This window comes from Scyliorhinus canicula, chromosome 20 (genome assembly GCF_902713615.1).
Source record: "Scyliorhinus canicula chromosome 20, sScyCan1.1, whole genome shotgun sequence".
Taxonomy (NCBI): Eukaryota; Metazoa; Chordata; class Chondrichthyes; order Carcharhiniformes; family Scyliorhinidae; genus Scyliorhinus; species Scyliorhinus canicula.
This window is the reverse complement of record NC_052165.1, coordinates 56,518,696-56,541,604: the sequence shown is the minus strand read 5'-3', so window position 1 is coordinate 56,541,604 and position 22,909 is coordinate 56,518,696. Positions and strand designations below refer to the sequence as shown.

At 47.3% G+C, this 22,909-nt stretch overlaps 1 protein-coding gene across 1 annotated transcript in view; it reads right to left on the bottom strand.

The window, feature by feature from the left end:
* Positions 1–2,031: 2,031 nt before the first annotated feature.
* The window catches only part of LOC119955294 (RIB43A-like with coiled-coils protein 2), a 59,414-nt gene continuing 38,536 nt past the window's right edge, over positions 2,032–22,909 (bottom strand). Inside the window, 4 exon segments of the mRNA XM_038781374.1 lie at positions 2,032–2,428; positions 2,430–2,460; positions 3,069–3,183; positions 3,186–3,234. Of these exon segments, the coding sequence (XP_038637302.1) occupies positions 2,378–2,428; positions 2,430–2,460; positions 3,069–3,183; positions 3,186–3,234 (246 nt within the window). The 3' untranslated portion in view covers positions 2,032–2,377.

Genomic DNA, 22,909 nt, shown 5'->3' with positions numbered 1-22,909 from the left:
CCCCACGACCCAAAGATGTGCAGGCTCGGTGGATTGGCCACGCTAAATTGCCCCTTAATTGGAAAAAATGCATTGGGTTCTCTAAATAAATAAAAAAAGATGTGCATCCTGGGGAGACACCTAGATGTCGTGGTAGAGCTAGAAGGGCCGAGCATGTTGAGGATCACTGAGGGCAATGGAGGAGAGGGACTGGGGGTTGGGGGGCAGCACCATCAGGAGGATGGGAATTATCAAAAACAATAAATACCTTTGTGTACAACCAGTAGGGTGCCTCTGTCACTTTATTCCGCAATTCGTTCTGACCTCCGAACCTCTGGCCAATCTCTCCAGGTATCTCCCCCTCCCCATGGCACACACACGCCCTCTGGCCATGGACATGTTCCCGGAGCTGTGCCCCAACCCCTGGGCGTTCAGATTTTGGCTGCTGCGTGTGTGTGGTGTTGCCTCCCACAGTGTTCAAACTGTCCAGGCTTCAAGGTGTGAAGGGATGCTCGGCAAGGACTCCCACATGCTACATGGCCCGCCCATACAGAAATCCACTTGGGCTGTGTGAAGTGCTCACATAATCACAGTTGCCAATTCTCTATTAGTAATAGCCTTCAGCCACATGGCCAGAGGCCTCGGCAGTCAGTGGGGGCTATGGGTGGTTGGTGGGGCAGGCGGGCAGGGACAAGGGTTCCCTTGGCATAGTGGTGCCGTGAGCAGTTGCCCCTCCAGCGCACCCCCCCACCCTCCCATGGCGTCCCACCCCTGCGGAGGGTCCCCCACTGCCAGATGAGGGTCTCCCACCGAGCACTGGGTGGCAAGCCCAGCATCCCTAGCTCCTTGCCTGAGCAAAAATGGGTATTCACCTCCTCGGTCTCCAGAGAAGTCCTTCCGCCAGGTTCACGTTTTTCAAAAGGAGTACTAATTGGCGCCAGCGTGACCACTGCTGGGGAGGCTGCTGAATGACAGGTGGCTGTTGGATATGGGGAGGCTCTCATTAATTGTATGGACATTGGGCTTAATTGGTGAAAAATGATTTCTCACTACGCTACGGCGAGATCCCGATTTCGCCTACAGGAGAGGCCCGGTTGCATCACAAACTGTTTGCCGCCATAGCGCGGTTCTCGTTTTGGCCTCTCCCGCTATTCAATGTCTCGTTGCGCTTCAGCGAGAACATAACGAGGCTGGAGAATCACGCCCTTTGGCTCTAGCAATTTCCCAATAACTGATTTTACACCATGACGAAAGCACCAGTAGCAGGTGCTTCATAACTCAATCTCATGGGTGGAAACTGAGAGGAAGATTGTATGTCTCTGATTTTTTGCTGGTGAGAGAAATGAAGTTGTGAAATTTATGTCAGAAGAAGTTTGTTTGCTTTTACAAGAATCAGCTATTTTTTCTTTAGTTTGATGGATAAACATTGCATTGCGATGCAATGAAATATAGGTGAATGGTCATCCATGTGTGTCATCTTGAGAAGACAATTAAAGGAAAACTTATCATATAATATTAAACAATTGACTACAGTGGTCACTCTGATAGTCAGAAGTGCAGGTATGTTGCTTTTATTTGTCACGTTCCTGATTTGTGGACTTTTAGACTCCTAAGATTTTCCACAGTGCACCAATACAGAAGAATTTCAGTATGTGCCAAGTCCTTAATAGAAAACATGCAGACTGGCTGCATGCCAAACATTTTATTAATCTTACGTATATTCCAAGATTCCTCAGTTTATTGTTATTCTACAAGACTGATCGTATTTTAAGAAGAAAGTCCTTTTTTTAAGTTAACCACAAAATAGTGCGATGAGAAAAATAAAATATGATTGTTTCTGCTGGACTTGTGATACTTCAATGGTCATCAGACATCTCAGTAACTAATGAACGCATTTTGATCCTTACCTGATGACTGCAGATCGTATTGTGAGGCATTTTATTGGAGGCAGCTGTTTATCATCATCCAATCACCGTGGTAAAATCGCTGCCAACTTGCAGACCAGATCAGCATTCGTTTTTTCAGGAGTTTTGATGGCGACACGTGTATAATGGAAAGTTTGATTTCCAAAGATGTAAGCGGATAGATGGATTTTTATTTTGCAGTATTAGAAGTTTATTTTCAGACATTTTGATACAGACAATGAAGTAAAAGAAAAATACAGTATCCTTTCAAAACACTTCTTGTTGCCTTGGTTTAAAATGACAAACGACCAAATAGGTGTAAAATAATTTCAAATTCAAAGTGATAATGAATTTAACGTATGATAATATTATTGTAGAAAACAAAGCAAATTTTCTTATGGTGGTTCTTTCAACAGAAAGCATAATTCTTAATGAGAAAAAAAACTTCCTTTCAACATATTGGGATGTGGTAAAAGATAATTTTGTACTCCATTTCAACGGCTGGTTGTGTTGAACTGATCAAAATATTTGTCAGTTGGAACATTGGACGTACACCTCCTTATCCAGAAACCGTTCCCTGTAAAAAAACGTAGTAATCATTTCTTTCATTGTGAGAAACTTGTCTACCACACATAACGCCCCCTCTTGCCTGAAGAGTGAAAGACTTGGGCCAAGTCTGATATCAAAGGTAGACCACGATTGGTTGGCAACAGGAACGATTACAATGCAGCTAATTTCTTCTTTTTCTCTCCCCATCCAGATATGTGAGCCACAACCGATCCACAGCTTTGAAGAGGGGTCAATTGCTTTTCAACAGGGAGACTTATGTCAGGTTCTATTTTGTTTACTTTTATTACAGTTTCCAAAGATTATTTAATTTCCTCTTTTCCCAACCTTACAATGAAACTTCCCAGTAGAGCAGAAATCTACTCACCAAAAGTGTGCAAATGCACCCGGGTACTCACTAATAAAATATTTCTCTCCCTGTGGGAAAGGCCTTGGCCTCCAAATGGAACTTTCTCAGCGCGGTATACGTAGATAAGAAATTAATTTGGTAAACCCTTGTACTCTCACTAATTTAAGTAGCTTACAGGATTTTTGCCCCTATTCACCATTCCCTGTAAATGTCCAAATATAAATTAAACCAATATGGCTCAATTTTCAGAGCAGATGTAATGTACTCACTGTGCTTTATGATTCTTACATAACAGCATGTTCTGGCAATCCACTTCCTTCCGAAGTTGCCGGTTTATTCGTTGCTGCTGTCGTTCAAGAAGTAAAGCTGCCCGAGCATCATGGCTCGCCGCCTTTCCCATTCTGAATTACGCTGATGCTCTTCCTCCTCTAGTCTCTGGGTATAAACAAGACAACATTTTTTCATTAATGTAATCATTGCCATGCTCAGAACAGTTCTTTGAATGTCATCACAGTTTCTGACATGGATCATCAAAAGGGTTAGTCAAAATGAAAGACAGCCATCGGTATTTCCTCAGTTGGTCTACATCTTGTATTTCTATCAGAAAGCAGACTGTCAGTTTAAGTTAGCTAAAACAGATGGCATTGAATCACAGGCACAAATTATGCTGCAGACATCAAACAAAGTTAGTAAAAGGTAAGATAAAGTTGCCATAGTCCTAGATGCCATAGTCCCAGATGTTAAGGTAAAGATGCCATAGTCCCATATTCCCCTTTAAGGGGAAGAGCTGAGTGGTGGTGATTTAACCTGAGGATCACCATCCCTCAGGCAAGGGGCAAGGTTGAGAAGGTGGGCCTTCATAAATAACCTCAGCTGATATTGAACCCGGCTTCGCTCTGCATCACGAACCAGCTGAACTAAACCGGATCCCTTTAATATAGTATATAAGATTAGTACCTCAAATTTATAAACAACACAAGCCCCAAGCCCTTTTCAAGATGGTGGGATTCTGTGATCCTGAGGCTAAGTGTTGACGCCATTGGAAATGCCATCGCGTTTCTCAATGGCGTCAACATGGCCTCAGGATCAGCAATTATGGCCCGTACAGGGGGCCAGCACGGCACTGCAGTGGTTCACGATGCTCCAGCTGCTGATCCCGGCGTGAACTGGCGCCGCGGGGTCCGCGCATGCGTAGTGGCACCGACGCCAACGGCAATGGCTCCCTTCAACGCGCCAGCCCCGCGCAACATGGCGCAGAGCTACAGGGGCCGGCGCGGATGAAAGGAGGCCCTCAGCCAGAGAGGCCGGCCCGCCAATCGGTGGGCCCCGATCGCGGGCCAGTCCATATTGGAGACCCCCCCCCGGGGTCGGGACCCCCCCTCCCCACAGGCCTCCCTCTGACCCTTCCACTCTCAGCTCACCTGAGAGCAGGTGTGGACCGGCACCAGCGGGACTCAGCTTTTTACGACGGCCGTTTGGCCATCCCGGGCCAAGAATCAGCGGGGGGTCCGCATGGAGCGTCCCCCGAACGGCGCCGCGCCAACCATGCCGGCGCCAATTCTCTGCGGAGAATCATGTGCCGGCGTGGCGCGATTTGCGCCAGTCATGGCGATTCTCCGGCCCGGCCCCGGGCTGAAAGAATCCCGCCCGGAGTCTTACAATTATTGTCCTTTTAAATAAAGGCGAAGGGAGTCAAACGAGGTAACACAAAGGAGACGTTTATTTAATATACGTACTATATACAAAGGAGCGTGGTTGAACCTCACCGAGTCCTCGCTCTCTGTTGGTTAGTTCCATTCTAGCCAACCTTATATAGAACATGGTATCAGCCCCGTAGTTAGCGGGGGAGCTCATACTCCTCGAGCCACATGAGGAAAATAATCAACCCAGTCCTCTGTGTTCTGGGCAGGTTATTACAGTTCTAAAGTTCTAGAAGGTTTTCTCCTGCTGTTTAAACTGCAGTAATGTGAATAGAACTTGTCATCAATAATCTGGACTATGCGGAGCTAGGACGCGTTTCTGTGTCTCTGGCTGGGAGGGTGCAATCAGAGAAGATGACGGTCCTCCCAAGATTCCTATTTGTATTTCAGTGTCAACCATCTTTATTCCACGGTCCGTTTTTTAAGCGGGTCAACAGAGTGATCATGGGCTTCGTCTGGGCGGGTAAGATCCCGCGAGTAAGGAAGATGAGTGGAGTCGGGGAGAGGGCGGGCTGGCGCTGCCAAGTTTTAGCAATTATTACTGGGCGGTTAATATAGCCATGATCAGGAAGTGGGTGATGAGGCAGAGGTCGGCATGAGTGGGTATGGAGGCGGCTTCATGTGAGGGCACCAGTTTGGGGGCCTCTGCCGTTCCCACCGGCACGGTATTCCACCAGTCCAGTGGTGGTGGCGGCCCTGAGAGTTTGGGACCAGTGGAGGCGGCATGTGGGAACAATGGGAGCATCAGTCTGGGCCCCAATATGTGATGATCACCGGTTTGCCCCGGGAAGTATGGACGGGGGTTTCTGGTTATGGCGGAGAGCGGGGATTGAGAGGATGGGGGATATGTTCATAGAGGGGAGCTTTCTGAGTATGAGGGCGTTGAAGAAAAGTTTGGGTTGGCGAGGGGAAACAAATTCAGGTATCTGCAGGTGCGGGACTTCCTTTGTAAACAGGTGTCAACCTTCCCGCTCCTACTGCTGAGGGGGGTTCAGTACAGGGTGGTTTCCAAAGGGTGGGTAGGAGAAGGGAGCTTATGGGGTCGGGGGAGATGCAGATCGAGGAGCTGAAGCGCAAGTGGGAGGAGGAACTGGGAGGTGAGATAGAGGATGGTCTATGGCAGACACGTTGAGGTAGAGTCATGCATCCGCAACATGTGCCAGGCTCAGCCTGATACAATTTAAGGTTGTTCACCGGGCTCACATGACAGCGGCTCGGATGAGCAGATTCTTTGGAGTGGAGGACGGATGCGCAAATGTGCGGGAGGACCGGCGAACCATGTCCACATGTTTTGGACATGTCCAAGCTTAGGGGATTTTGGCAGGGGTTTTGCGGACATCATGTCCACGGTATTAAAACAAGGGTAGTTTAGATTAGAATAGGATGTCAATAAGGGAGGGGCCTGCACAAGAGGTAAATGGCTTTTTGCACTATGTTTATGGTTTCATGTATATTGTTTATTTTGTTGTTGGTGCCATACCAAGAAGACCTCAATAAAATGTTTATAAAAAAACTATCTGGACTATGTCTCAGGAGAGTTGAACATTTAAAATGCTAAGATACTGTATTTAACATATGAACATATAAAAATACATGTAACAGCTAGATTAATAAGTCTGTCTCATTCATGTCCAGGTTTGTACAGTCCAGGCTTGCAAGACAAACCCAATCTGGCCAATTATTGTCCTGCTAGTCTGCTCTTGATCACCAACAAGATGATGGAAGAGGTAAAGGACAGTATAATCAAGTGCCACTTACACTGCAATAACCTCACAGTATAATCAAATGCCATTTAAGAGCAATAACTTGCTCAATGATGCTCCCAAACTGTAGATAGAAATGATTTAATACTCCTTGTAATTAATGGATCGGTGAAATCCTTATGCTAATGATGGTGCAGCACTTGATTTACGTTGCACAGGGGCCATTCCATTCCTGACGTCATTGTAGGCTTAGTCCAAACATGGACTAAAGAGCTAAGCGCAAAAGTTGATGTGAGAGTGACTGCCCTTGACATCAAGGCAGCATTTGACCAGGTTGTGGAGTCAAGGAACTTATGCAAAAACTGGTCATGGGAATCACGGATAATCTCTCCATTAATTGGAGTTAATACCTTGTAAAAAGAAGACTGTTGGATTGTTGGAGGATAATAATCTCAGTCCTGAAACATTGCTGCAGTGATTCCTCAAGGTAGTGTCCGAGACCCCAACCCATCCATCCTGCTTCATCCATGACCTTCCCTCCATCATAAGAATCAGATGTGGAAATGCGCAGTGATGATTGTACATGGACAACAAACATGTGGAAATGCCTGTAAATTCTCGTCAAAACCACACGCCATCTTGACTTGGAACTATATTGCCATTCATTCAACTGCTGCTGGGTCAAATCCTGGAACATCCTTCCTAACAGCATTGTGGGTCTACCTACACCACATGGACCTGCAGCAATTCAAGGAGACAGCTCACTGCACCTTCAAAATGGCAATTAGCGATGGCCAATAAATACAGCCAACAACACCCACATCCTGTGTGTGAATGAATAAAAAATATGTTGCAACTGGGACAACATTGCCGCCAATTCTCCTCATCTACTTTTGGAAGAGGAAATATTTTTTAAAAAGACAATGGTAACGAAAATGAATGATCAGATATTATTCTCTGACCCCCCCCCCCCCCCCCCCCCCCCCCCGCCCCCAAGACAATCAAAACAATTCCAGTGCAAAATAAGGACCTTGAAGTACATTATTCAAGATCCACCATGTTTAGTACACCATAATATCAACCTCCAAACTTGTGCGGGTCTCATTTGAATATTTGAAGTAAATGAGCTGGCAACCTAATCCCAAACTCAAAGGTACAGAAAAGTATCCTGATGGATAACCAAGTCCTATGCTCATCTAGTTTGTACACATGTTCCAAAGTTCTCCCTAAATTATCTAATACAGATAATCTTCCACAGTTTACCAACTTTATCATCACAAATGTCTTTGAAGAAGTGCTTTATGCCAATGATTTTTAATCCACTTACTGGAAACATGAATTTAACCTTTTGAAAACCAGACTTTTTAAAAACATAGATCAAAGTGACATGAATTCACAGTCAAGATGGCCATCTAATTTGCATTACTGCACATTCCAATTTTAACTGGAATGGAGACAAGATGTTTTGCAGCAACATTGTCTCACAAACAAGACATATATGGCAATCATCTGAGATATTCAAGTATTGGAGATAGACCATTAAAAGCTAATTGCTTGGACAAATATGGAAATCATCTGGATATTCAAGTATTGGAGGTAGACCATTAAAAGCTAATTGCTTGGACATGGGATTCTAGTTTAAGATGGCTTTCCAACCATGGACCAATCAAATTGCAATTGGAATATCGTGGCTCGTAACTTCCAAGCTCTGGGGTATTGTAACAAGGGAGTACTCCAAAGCTGGTGAGTGTCCCAAAGATGTGCTGATACCCCCACCCCAACCCCCACCCCTGAGTGGTGCCAGGTAAGGATTGCAAGGCAATTGTTCGGACAGTTTCAAACTTACAATGGGCAATTTTCCTACAATGGAAACCATCTGAAAGACATAAATCGCAAGCTTTGGATGGTTCCAACTGTCTTACAGTAATAGTCCCCCAGAAAAGGTTTAGAAGAATTAAACCTTTTTAAGAATTTTAACTTCTGGGTAACTATGATACTGACCTCCCTGAACGCCAACAGAATTTCCCCTCAACCCCCACCCGATTATCCTTCACCTCCCACTAACTCCCTCACCCTCAGGGGACCCCCCCCTCAACCATCCCCTGAACCTCCTGAGGGACTCTACCATTTATGCCCTGGAACCCCAATAAAGGACTCCCCCCTCCGCCCCGCCCACACACACACACACAACCGCGCCAGAACCCCTGACTCCCCCCCTATAAAATTTTGATTATATAGCTATTTCATTGTACTGTGTGCAATTAAGAGTCTTTTTGTAATCTTTGAAAAAAATACCCTAAAAGGTAGCTTGAATTTAGGATGATCCCATGTAATGGTTTAATTGGTTAACCATATATGTAGGGCAGAGCCTCTGTATTACTGGAACATCTATCCTTCTTGAAATTAAGGTTTGAAGCACTATTAACATTTGTCCTTAATAGCTTTAGTATACGCAAGACTTGGGTTAAAATATGCTGGTGTGAATGTTTATTGATAAGTGGATGTAACATTGTGCAATTTCTCTGCATCTACAGGCATGTGTCATTTATTCACAATGAAATGTGTCATTTGTTCACAATGGAATGCATCTCTGGGGACCCAGGGAATAAGTGATTGACATTTGTCTTTAGTCTAGATGAAAAGAGCGAGAGAGGAGCCGGGTGATTGAAACAGCGAGAGAGGAGCTGGGTGATTGAAACAGTGAGAGAGGAGTTGGGTAATTGAAAAGAGAGCGAGAGGAGTCTAGTGATTTGTAAAGAGAGCGAGAGGAGCTGGGTGATTGAAAAGAGAGTGAACAGCAGCTGGGTGATTGAACAGAGAGTGAGAGAGGAGCCGGATGATTTAAACAGCAAAAGAGGAGCCAGGTGATTGAAAAGTTAGCAAGTGGAGCCAGGGTAGTGAAAGAGAGCGAGAGGAGCCGGATGATTGAAAAGAGAGTGGAGAGCAGCCGGGTGGTTGACAAGAGAGCGAGAGGAGGAGCGGAATGATTTAAATAGCAGAGAGGATCCAGTGATTGAATTAGCGAGATAGGAGTCAGGAGATTCAACCTCCCACCTAACTTGGTATCATCTGCAAAGTTTGAGATGTTACATTTTGTTCTCTCATTCAAATCATTAATATATGTTGTGAATAGCTGGGGTCCCAGCACTGATGCCTATGGCACCCCACTAGTTTCTACCTGCCAATGGAAATTGGTGATTGAAAAGAGTGCAAGAGGAGCCGGATGATTGAAAAGAGAGCGAGAGGTGGGTGATTGAAAGAGCGCGAGTGGAGCCGGGTGATTGAATAGAGAGCGCGAGGAGCCGGGAGATTGAAGGGAGAGCGTGAGGAGCCAGGAGATTGAATGGAGAGCGCGAGGAGCCGGGAGATTGAATGGAGAGCGAGGGGAACCGGGAAATTGAATGGAGAGCGAGAGGAGCCGGAGGATTGAATGGAGACCGAGAGGAGGAGCCGGGTGATTGTAATTTTTCGGAGATAAACTAGTCAGTCGTGGGCCAATTACGAGAATCAAACCTGAGAGATAGAATTAACTGTCGCATAGAAAGGCATGGACTAGTCAGGGATAGTCAGCATGGATTTGTTAAAGGAAGGTCTTGCCTCATAAATTTGATTGAATTCTTTGAGGAAGTGACAAGAAGAGTTGATGAAGGTAATGCAGTGGATGTTGTGTACATGGATTTTAGCAAGGTGTTTAACAAGTCCCACATGGCAGACTGGTCAAGAAAGTGAAAACCCATGGGATGCAGAGGCGAACTGGATAAAAAGTTGGCTTAGTTACGGGAAACAAAGGATAATAGTCGATGGCTACCCCATGATCGGTGACATAAGAACATAAGAACTAGGAGCAGGAGTAGGCCATCTGGCCCCTCGAGCCTGCTCCACCATTCAATGAGATCATGGCTGATCTTTTGTGGACTCAGCTCCACTTTCCGGCCCGAACACCATAACCCTTAATCCCTTTATTCTTCAAAAAACTATCTATCTTTACCTTAAAAACATGTAACGAAGGAGCCTCAACTGCTTCACTGGGCAAGGAATTCCATAGATTCACAACCCTTTGGGTGAAGAAGTTCCTCCTAAACTCAGTCCTAAATCTACTTCCCCTTATTTTGAGGCTATGCCCCCTAGTTCTGCTTTCACCCGCCAGTGGAAACAACCTGCCCGCATCTATCCTATCTATTCCCTTCATAATTTTATATGTTTCTATAAGATTCCCCTCATCCTTCTAAATTCCAACGAGTACAGTCCCAGTCTCAACCTCTCCTCGTAATCCAACCCCTTCAGCTCTGGGATTAACCTAGTGAATCTCCTCTGCACACCCTCCAGTGCCAGTACGTCCTTTCTCAAGTAAGGAGACCAAAACTGAACACAATACTCCAGGTGCGGCCTCACTAACGCCTTATACAATTGCAGCATAACCTCCCTAGTCTTAAACTCCACCTCTAGCAATGAAGGACAAAATTCCATTCGCCTTCTTAATCACCTGTTGCACCTGTAAACCAACTTTCTGTGACTCATGCACTAGCACACCCAGGTCTCTCTGCACAGCAGCATGCTTTAATATTTTATCATTTAAATAATAATCCCGTTTGCTGTTATTCCGACCAAAATGGATAACCTCACATTTGTCAACATTGTATTCCATCTGCCAGACCCTAGCCCATTCACTTGACCTATCCAAATCCCTCTGCAGACTTCCAGTATCCTCTGCACTTTTTGCTTTACCACTCATCTTAGTGTCATCTGCAAACTTGGACACATTGCCCTTGGTCCCCAACTCCAAATCATCTATGTAAATTGTGAACAAATGTGGGCCCAACACTGATCTCTGAGGGACATCACTAGCTACTGATTGCCAACCAGAGAAACACCCATTAATCCCCACTCTCTGCTTTCTATTAATTAACCAATCCTCTATCCACTCTAATACTTTACCCTTAATGCCATGCATCTTTATCTTATACAGCAACCTTTTGTGTGGCACCTTGTCAAAGGCTTTCTGGAAATCTAGATATACCACATCCATTGGCTCCCCGTTATCTACTGCACTGGTAATGTCCTCAAAAAATTCCACTAAATTAGTTAGGCACGACCTGCCCTTTATGAACCCATGCTGCGTCTGCCCAATGGGACAATTTCTATCCAGATGCCTCGCTATTTCTTCCTTGATGATAGATTCCAGCATCTTCCCTGCTACCGAAGTTAAGCTCACTGGCCTATAATTACCCGCTCTCTGCCTACCTCCTTTTTTAAACAGTGGTGTCACGTTTGCTAATTTCCAATCCACCGGGACCACCCCAGAGTCTAGTGAATTTTGGTAAATTATCACTGGTGCATTTGCAATTTCCCTAGCCATCTCTTTTCGCACTCTGGGACGCATTCCATCAGGGCCAGGAGACTTGTCTACCTTTAGCCCCATTAGCTAGCCCATCACTACCTCCTTAGTGATAACAATCCTCTCAAGGTCCTCACCTGCCATAGCCTCATTTCTATCAGTCACTGGCATGTTATTTGTGTCTTCCACTGTGAAGACCGACCCAAAAAACCTGTTCAGTTCCTCAGCCATTTCCTCATCTCCCATTATTAAAACTCCCTTCTCATCCTCTAAAGGACCAATATTTACCTTAGCCACTCTTTTTTGTTTTATATATTTGTAGAAACCTTTACTGTCTGTTTTTATATTCTGACCAAGTTTACTCTCAAAATCCATCTTACTCTTCTTTATAGCTTTTTTAGTAGCTTTCTGTTGCCCCCTAAAGATTTCCCAGTCCTCTAGTCTCCCACTATTCTTTGCCACTTTGTATGCTTTTTCCTTCAATTTGATACTCTCCCTTATTTCCTTAGATATCCACGGTCGATTTTCCCTCTTTCTACCATCCTTCCTTTTTGTTGGTATAAACCTTTGCTGAGCACTGTGAAAAATCGCTTGGAAGGTTCTCCACTGTTCCTCAACTGTTCCACCATAAAGTCTTTGCTCCCAGTCTACCTTAGCTAGTTCTTCTCTCATCCCATTGTAATCTCCTCTGTTTAAACACAAAACACTAGTATTTGACTTTACCTTCTCACCCTCCATCTGTATTTTAAATTCCACCATATTGTGATCGCTCCTTCCAAGAGGATCCCTAACTATGAGATCATGAATCAATCCTGACTCATTACAGAGGACAAGATCTAGGACTGCTTGTCCCTTGTAGGTTTCATTACATACTGTTCTAGGAAACTATCGCGGATACATTCTATAAACTCCTCCTCAAGGCTGCCTTGACCGACCTGGTTAAACCAATCGACACGTAGATTAAAATCCCCCATGATAACTGCTGTACCATTTCTACATGCATCAGTTATTTCTTTGTTTATTGCCTGCCCCACCATAACGTTACTATTTGGTGGCCTATAGACTACTCCTATCAGTGACTTTTTTGCCTTACTATTCCTGATTTCCACCCAAATGGATTCAACGTTATCCTCCATAGCACCGATGTCATCCCTTACTATTGCCCGGATGTCATCCTTAATAACAGAGCTATACCACCTCCCTTACCATCCACTCTGTCCTTCCGAATAGTTGATATCCTCGGATATTCAATTCCCAGTCGTGACCATCCTTTAACCATGTTTCAGAATGGCCACTAAATCATAGTCATTCACGCTGATTTGCACATCAACTCATCCGAATACTTCGAGCATTCAGGTAAAGTACACTTACGTTGTTTTTTTTTACCTCTGTTTTGAATCTTAACATCTCCAGTTTTGTTCCTTTTATGTATTACTGGGCCTATTCACTGAGCTCTCCCCTCAGTCACTTTACCTTCTACTGTTGCCCTTTTTGATTTTTGACTATGGCTTCTCTGCCTTACACTTTCCCCCTTCTTCCTTTTGCTTCTGTCCCTGTTTACTACCTTCAACTTCCTGCATCCGGTTCCCCTCCCCTACCACATAGTTTAAACCCTCCGCAACAGCTCTAGCAATACCCCCCCCCCCCCCAGGACATCGGTTCAGTCCTGCCCAGGTGCAGGACGTCCGGTTTGTACTGGTCCCACCCTCCCCCAGAAACCGGTTCCAATGCCCCAGGAATTTGAATCCTCCCCCTCTTGCACCATCTCGCGAGCCACTCGGCAGATGGAAGAAACATAGAGAAGTGTCAGAGCATTATTAGGGAGGTCAAACAGTTTATAGGGAGCACACAATGAATGGGAATATACTAAGAGGGGTAAATGAAGTGAGAGATCTTGGCGATTACAATACCAGGTCCCTGAAGACAGTTCAAGTAAAGTTGTTAAGAATTATGGGAATGCTCTCCTCATTGGCAGAGGTGAAGAATATAATGTTGGAATCTGTATAAGACACTGGTGAGGCTACAACTGGAGTATTATTCTGAGGTTGGTTACCACATTATGTAATACCTCTGGAGAGAGTGCAGAGGATGTTACAAGAATGTTGCCAAGGCTAGAAAAGTGTAGATGCAAGGAGCGATGAGATATGTTGGGGTTATTTTCCTTGGACCAAAGAAGTCTAAGAGGTGACTTAATTGATGGCGTATCAAAATTATGAGGGGAAGAGATGGAGTGGACAGGCTAAAATTGTTTCCCTTGGTGGAATTCTGGAACGAGGGACATAGATTCAAGATAAGAGGCAGAAATATGTAGAGGGGACATGAGGAAGAACTTTTTTATGCAGAAAGTAGTGGGTGGTCGGAATTTGTTGCTCAAATTGTGGTGGAGGCAGAGACCCTAAACTCTTTTTAAAAGTACCTGAACCTACACCTTAAGTTCTCTAAGATGCAAGGCTATGGTTCGGGTAAGGTAGGTGGGATTAGAAAGGGCACCTGGGTGTCCTAGGACTGGCATGGACAAGATGGGCCGAATGGCTCCTTCTTGCTGTATCTTTTCTATGATTTGAGTTCCAGGAGTTAGGTTACATCAGCTGTCCCTAACCCTATCTCAATAAAAGAGATAATTTGAATTATTTCCAAATATGGGATGAGAGGTAGGGTAAAAGTTGGAAAATCAAAGTCTTGTTGGCACAGTTTTACCATGGCTTCTGTGGTATAGTGTGTCTTTTGTGACACGTTCAAGGTATCGTCACCTCACTGACAGAAGCAAGACACCATTTGTGCTGGCAGCACTCAAGGAATCCAAGGGTCTTGAGGGATAAGAACCGTCAATATTGTATTCACTGTTTTTATTAAGTAATCTTGCTTAATAAATTCTACTTGATTCATAAATACAAATTATTCATACCTTGTTGGTCAGGCACAACTGAGGACCCCATTGTTAGAAATTAAGATTTTAATTAAAAGGGTTTTATGCTTCAAAACCCCCCAAACTTACAATCCACTCCCCCAAACCCCCAACTGCAATCCCAATCCGATTTCACGGGACACTCCTGAATATCCAATGAGTTCACAGGGAATTCCTCCACTCCCCTGACCCCTCATGGCACCCTCAACTGCCCTCACCCCAATTAGCCTTCCCACATCACCTGACCCATAAGCAGACCACCCCCAATGATCATCCACCTGGACTCCATCTACTGATCACCCCGCCACTGACGAATCACCGTGAATGACCATCTGGCCCCAAAGATCCATCCATTGACTACCCCTTCTACTGATGCCCCTTCCCACTGACCACAAAACCGCACCCCTAATGACCTCCCCACCCACCACAGACCATTCCCCCCACAAATACCTGCATGACCATCTGACCCCCGTTTCCACTAACCCCCCTCCCCACTGACCGCCGAACACTTGCCCAGCCATCCTGATTTGCATGGTGGAGAAGTATCATGAAGATTTATGCTAAATATTGATTTTAATCCACTGGCTGGAATTTACAAATTGAATATTTTAAAACCATACTTTTTAAAAATACAGGTAACTTGAACTCACAACCCAAGTTAGCCACCTTATTTGCATCACTGTACATTCTCCATTGTAACATCATTGAGTTGGAGCATCTTGTTCACAGGTACCCACCAAAGACAGTGACCCCCCCCCCCCCCCCCCACCCCACCTAGGGAATGTGGAGGCTTCACATTAACAAGGTATCTATGGAAATCACCTGAGCTATTCAACTGTTGGAGAAGACCATTAAAGACTAATTGTTTTGGGCAATGGGGCACTGGTTTAAGATAGCTTTGCAGCATAAAGGTAACAAATGATCGCTCCCGACATGAGTGATCAAGTTATAATTGAATATATAATCATGTTTGAATTACTAGCAATTGGAGAAGGTGGTCATGTAACAAGCCATCCCATTTGTGTGTTTTAAATACATGCTTTCTCTCATGTATGTACTCACAACAGCTGAGACATGAGGAGATCCTTCCTATCTCTCTCTCCACACAACTTGTAAGCTTTGGCCCTGCCTGCTCTTGTTGACTCTCTCCATGTGCAGCAGACAGAAATTATAGAAACGACCTCCAGAAGAACAACCAACTTGGTTGTCTACATTTTTCAATTGGAATCATCAAGACCACTGAATTCATCCTGAAACCTAAATAACGACTGTGTACTCTTAGTTTTTGTTATGGATTCTAATTTGGCCAATATATCCTACCCTATGTTACTTGGATCTGTTTGAATATATATAAGAAACAAACCTCTTTCATTATTATCTCAAGAAAACATGTATGCTTGGTTATTTTATGATCACATGATCACATAGCGCAAACAGTTAAGTACTCACTGAATTGGCAGGTATATTCTTTTCTAACAAAGAAACCTGTGAAGTCAAAGAAGGGAGCTATTCAACTACATCTGATCATAACTTAAATTAAGCTTAGAGTAAAAGACACCATTTCCCAGTGTATCATTGTAGGCAAGGATTTTTTATAATGTGCATTACTCAAATGGCCCTCTTCTGAACCATTTCTAAAGCCTTGGGTGGGATTCTCCATCGGCCAATGCTGAAATTGGTAAATGCAATGGGGCGGAGAATCGTTTTTTGAAGCTGAAAATGTGGCTGCCGTGGTTTCACACCAAATTGCAATTTTCTGATGCCTCAACAGCAGCATCAATGTGTTCCACTCAGCACATACAGTAAACACTCTTGGCATATCAATACAGTAGTCCCCCGTTATACCGCGCTCTGCAATACCGCGGTTCGCGATAAACGGCGGGGGGGGGGGGCTTATGGACTCCAACTTACTTGACTAATTTTAAACTCTTTTTGAAACAGCACCTTTTTAGCCGCGATGATTAGCCGCGATTATTAGACCGATTAGCAGCGATGATTACCACGATGATTAGACCGATTAGCAGCGATGATTACCCGCGATGATTACTGTAGAAACGATTAGCCGCGATGAGTAGCCACGACCGATTAGCCCGATTACCCAGCCATCAAAGGGATACCTTTTCCAGTGCAGGTATCTTCGAGTTCAGTTACTGTCGTTCAAAATGTTTAAGCGCAAGTCTTACACAGTGAAGCAAAGATACATTTGATAGACCGGCTTCGAAATGGGGAAACAAAGGCAAAAATATCAGAGAGACTGGTGTACCAGAGTCAACCCTCCGTGGGTGGGTGAAAGATGAGCCCAATTTAAGAACATATGTTGGGACAGTTTCTCAGAGTGAAGGGCTCTACCAGGAAAAAGGCAAGGAACGCTAGTGACATTAACTTGGAGAAGGCTGTGTTCACCTGGTTTGTCCAGGAACAGTCTGGTGGCACCCCCCTATCTGGACCTATCATCAGGACTCAGGCTGAGAAGTTCCATCACCAGCTCCACCCAGAGGACAGCAATTCGTAGCCAGCAAGGGTGGCTCCATCGGTTCCAGAAAAGACATGGGATAGGTGCAGTTACCATCAGTGGTGAACAGAGATCCGCCGACTCAGGAGCAGCAGCAGCCTTTCCCGACATCCTCAAGAACTACATGGTGCAAGAGGAGCTCACCCAGAGCAACTCTACAATGCAGATGAGTCAGGGCTCTACTGGAAGATGCTGCCTGACAAGACCCTAGCTGTCAAGGATGATGCCCAGAAGACTCTGGGGTACAAGCAAGCCAAGAACAGGCTCACCATCCTGTTTGCCAGCAATGCCACGGGAACACACAAGCTGAAGCCATTGATTGTGGGCAAATTCAAGTCTCCTAGACGCTTTCACCCATCAACATGGAGAACCTACCCATTACCTACCGGAACTCTGGCAAAGCCTGGATGACAGCTTCCTATTTGAGGAGTGGTTCTTCAAGTTCTTCGTACCCCAGTGTCAGGGACCACCTTAGTGCCCGCAACATACCGCAGAAGGCCACACTCCTGCTGGACAACTGCTCAGCCCACCCTCAGGGAGATGTTCTCAAGACCAGGGATGGGCAGATCCAAGTGCTCTATCTCCCAAAGAACACCACCAGCAAGATCCAGCCATGTGATGCTGGCATCATTCAGACCTTCAAGTCTGTATACAAAAGGAACTGATCCTGGAAATGATAGACTCTCCTCTCACTGTCCCAGATTACCTGAAAGCCATCCACCATCAAGGATGCCTGTTATTGGCAGGGAAGGCCTGGGGAGCTGTGACGGAGAAGACCATCGCCAACTGCTGGAACAAGGCCCTAGGAGCAGCACTCCCACGACCCCCCAACATTACCGGATGAAGAGGATTTTGTAGGCTTTACTGAAGCAGAGATCAGGGCAGCTGAGGAGAGGCTAGGGAGGACTACCTGGATGAGAACCTAACACTCCCAGGATTGGGTGAACAGGTGGGCAGCAGCAGAGGACGACATGGCACCTGCAGAAACATTCACAGAGGAGGAGATCATCGACCAGGTCACCCAAGAGGAGGCAGAAGAAGAAGAAGAACCCCAGCCACAGTGGCAAAGAGCCACTCGGATGCCATCACGCACCTGAAGGGCTCATAGCATACACAGAGCAACAGGACTTCGACCCGATATACATCCTACACCTGAAGAACCTCCAGAGGCAAGCACAAGTCAAGATAAGGAAGGGGATGTGCCAGAAGAAACTCACAGACTTTTTAAATGATTTTTAAAAATATGCTTGTAAGTATAATTTTAAGTATTGTATGTATGTATTAGGGTTAGGGTATGTATTATTGTATATATTTAATAAATTTAAAACTTGATTTAAGACTTGAACGAACTTTGATGTTTTTTATTTAACGCCCTTCCATTCAGCAATGTTCAGCACAGTCAGCGATGTTTCCTCTCGTTCATTCATTTGGATATCGCGGCTCGGATACAACGCGGGTGGCTGTCTTGGACCCGAACACCCGCGGTATAACGGGGGACTACTGTACCCAGCCTGGTCCGGTATTCTCTGGGGCCTCCGTGATTCTCCTCCACCGGGGCGAATTCTCGATGGCGAGGTTGACTTGTCCCTTTAGAAATTGTGAAACTGGCGCCATGGTTAATGAGGGAGAAAAAGGAGGTAGGACTCGGCGAGACACAACCATGGGCTGCCAGGAGGAGGAGGGGGGGGGGGGCCTACCAGGGCGGGGGGATGATGGTTGAAAGGCCAGGGGGCCAGGGTGACCCCCACTCCCCCCACGTGCCCGGGTTCTGCAGAGTGCCGCGGCCGTATGGGTGCCCCCAAGCCCAACACCCCACACTCTGCCATACCACACTGCCCCTATCCAACCGACTGCCATCTGTCATCACGCGACCCACCTAAGTGCAATGCCCACAGTAGCCCCTACAGGAGGGGTGCTGGATGGGGACCATGGAGTGTACCACTGGCAAGGGTAGCGCCAGCTGACGGTACCCCTGGCAGCAGGTAGGGCGCTAGGGCCAGAGGCCCCACAAGGTGCCAGGCACCGATAGGGTGCAGATCGAAGAGCGACATGTGGGTGCAGTGTCCACAGTGTCAACCAGGGCCACCGTGTAGCTGTCGAACCTGGTTGGGCACGGGGGGCCCATACACACCCATGCTAACATGTCAGCCTTTCATCCCCTGCAGACAATGGATATTGGAATTCAACCAGCAATGGTGGCGTTCTCCCTAGTTGCCACAGCCCTAGGGGATGCACTGTGGCTGTGTGAGTTGGAGCTGCTCGAGGAGGAGGAAGCTGCAGCAGCGGAGCATGCAGCAGCAGAACAGGCAGCTGATGAGGACGGAGAGCCGGCGCCCAACATGCTGAGGAGGAGGAAGAGGTGCAAAAGAAGCACCGCATCAGGCCTCGTTGTGTACCGACAGCGTCTGTTATTTCTAGCAGCTGCCGATCTGGGCATGCTGTTGAAGACGCCGGCTGAAGAGGGGGATAGTGCAACATATCTGCTAGATCATGGTGCACCAAACACCGTGGGGAAATGGTGGAGGCCACCTACTCCCGATAGCCGTTAAGATTTAAAAAAAAATTTAGAGTACCCAATTCATTTTTTTCCAATTAAGGGCAATTAGCGTGGCCTATCCACCTACCCTGCACATCTTTGGGTTGTGGGGGTGAAACCCACGCAAACACAGGGAGTGTGAAAAGTTCCCGAAGGATGCACTGCTGGAGCAACTGCTGCTTCCGGACGTGGGAGCGAAGGGAGGATCAGAGACATTTATGGGTGGCTGGAGAGCAGGGACGTGAGCAGGTGGGTGAACAAAGAACAATACAGCACAGGAACAGGCCCTTCGGCCCTCCAAGCCTGTACCGGTCATGATACCAATCTTTGCCAAAACCCTCAGCGCTTCATTGTGCTGTATCCCTCTATACCCATCTTGACAATACACGGATAGGATGGGTATAGAGGTATAGTTGGCGTGCCAGCATTTTACTTGTCTCTCTCCCATACTCGTACTGCAGACCCTTTGCCGTACGCAGCTGCCCCACTGCCCTCCCCACCGTCAACGTATTAAATTGCCCCTGCACTTTTTCCTTCTCGCCAATCCCTCCATGGTGGGCTCTCTCAAATACTCCGTATCTACTCAGACTAGCTCGTTCATGTGTGAATGTACAAGCACTAGTAATTCACCAGTATACTGTGTTGCATTATGCCATGCCATTAACCCTGTGGGCTCCATCTATGGGCCACTGTGTGGCTTCGCCCAGATGTGGAGCATGTATGGCTCCGCCCATGGCTCCGCCCCTTATAGGAAGTATAAGAGCAGCTGACCTGCAGGACCACCTTCAGTAATGTATCAGTCGCAGGCAGGCAAAGTTGTAAGCTGATTAAAACCACTGTTTACTTCGACTCGAGTCTCCGAGTGAATTGATGGTCGCATCAATTTAATCAGCTTAGAGAACTACTATGGAGTCAGCCCTCAAACCTGACAGACTGGAACGCGATCCACAGGCCGCAGAGGCGAAATAATTTTTTCACATTGGCTTCGGTGTTTAAAGGCCTACCTGGCCGCGTCATCGACATCATCCGTCACGGACGAACAGAGATTGAGTCTTCTCCACGCCGGGTGAGCCATCGCATTTCTCCCCAACTCGACGAAGCCATCTCCTATACTGAGGCCCTCGCGACACTCGAATGCATCTACATGCGGCCCGTGAATGATGTCTACGCGCAATATACTCTTCACTACTCACCGCCAGCGCCCCGGGGATGTCGCCAGATGATCTGGCGACCTCAAAGCCCTCGCGTGCGACTGTAAACTATCAGGCCATTACAGCCACTCAGCACATGGAACTCGCCATCTGAGACGTTTACGTTGCGGGGGTCCGATCGAACTATGTGATGCAGCGCCTGCTCGTAAAAGGGGCCCAAGACCTGGAGGACAGGGGTAAAACTGGCGGACCTCGCTGGAGGTCACTTTTCAGAGTCTCACTGCGTTATCAGCCGATCACGCGACCCCCTCGTGGGCCCTCCGACCAGGAGACTACCCCAGGCCTGCGGCGCGCGGCCACCCGCGGCACCACGGAGGGCTATCCTGCCATTTTTGCGGCCAGCCCCAACACCCCCCGGCAACAATGCCCGGCCCGCAACGTGAACTGCAGCAGCTGCGGGTGAAAAGGACACTTCGCAAAGGTTCTGCCTGGCCAAGCCGAAACACTCGAACTCGAACGCACAAACTTGATTACCAACTCTCAGGCCCCGCAGACCCGTAATGTGGCAGCGTTGTCTGCCGACCCCGAACTCCGCACAACACGTGCGGCTCATGGGGGCCGCCATCTTGGCAATCCTCCCCCACGAGGCAGCCACGTGCGACCAATGGGGCCGCCATCTTAGACGGCCATCCCCCTCGCCTCCCGCCACTGACGATCAATGGGGGCCGCCACTCTTGGTCATCACCGCTACGCCGCTGGACGCATACGATCTGCACGGACAGTCATCGCGGGCCCGCACCAGCACCTCCAAACCATTGCCGCCGACTATCCCCAACTCAGTGCAGTCACCTTGGACCAGTCAAGACCCAAGCACCTCAAGAGCTCCATTATGGCACGTCCGGGTTAACGGATACGAGACACCTTGCCTGTTAACTCCGGGGCACCAAGAGCTTTGTCCACCGGATCTGGTTAAGACGCTGTTCGCTCCTGATATTCCCGACGCAACAAACAATCTCCCCCACCTCTGGGTCGCACTCAGTACAAATCCAAGGGCGCACTACTGCAACCTTAATGATACCCGGGCGTACGAGGTATACCAATTTTCAATTGTACGTGCCTCCCAGACCTCTGCGCCCTCTCCTCTTAGGACTCGATTTTCAGTGCAATCTCAGGAGCCTAACTCTTAGTTTTGGCGGACCCCTGCCCCCGCTCACTATATGCAGCTTCACAACACTAAAAATTGACCCCCCCCTCCCTCTCTTCGGCTAACCGCACCGCAAGCCAGGAACCACTCGAAGCAGGAGGTTATAGTCCTGCAGGACAGGGCATTTATTAGGTCCGAGGTCCGGCGGTCTCTTGCGGGAAGGAGTCATAGGAAGCCAGCAAATAGCCCCTGGAGAGCTCAGGTGGTGTCGTCAAGACCGGGGAAAAGTTCCGGATGGTGGTTGATTACAGCCAGACCATTAACCGGTTTTACGCACCCTTGATGCGTACCCCCTTCCCCGGATTGCAGACATTGGTGAATCAGATCGCGCACTACCACGTGTTCTCCACGGTGGATCTGAAGTCTACATACCACCAGCTCCCAATCCGCCCGGAGGACCGCCACTACACGGCGTTTGAGGCAGACAGCCGACTCTTTCATTTCCTCCGGGTCCCCTTTGGCGTCACGAACGGGGTTTTGGTGTTCCAACGAGCGATGGACCGAATGGTGGACCAGTACGGGCTGCGGGCCACGTTTCCGTACTTGAACAACGTCACCATCTGCGGCCATGATCAGCAGGACCATGACGCCAACCTCCATCGATTTCTCCAAACCGCCAAAAACTTAACCTCACTTACAACAAGGAGAAATGCATTTTCCGCTAGCCAAGGCTAGCCATCCTTGGCTATGTCGTGGAAAACGGGGTCTTGGGGCCCGACTCTGATCGTATGCGCCTCCTCCTACAACTCCCCTCCCTCACTGTCCCAAGGCCCTCAAGAGGTGCCTTGGATTTTTTCCTATCACGCCCAGTGGGTCCCCCAGTATGCGGACAAAGCCCGCCCACTATTTACCACTATTCACGCACCCTCGCCACCTCTGAACTTCGACACTCCTCGGTCGAAAAGGAAGCTCAAGCCATCGTGGAAGCCGTGCGGCACTGGAGGCACTACCTCGCTGGCAGGAGGTTTACCCTCATCACCGACCAAAAGATCGGTTGCCTTCATGTTTGATAATTCGCAGCGGGGCAAGATCAAAATAATAAGATCTTGAGGTGGAGGATCGAA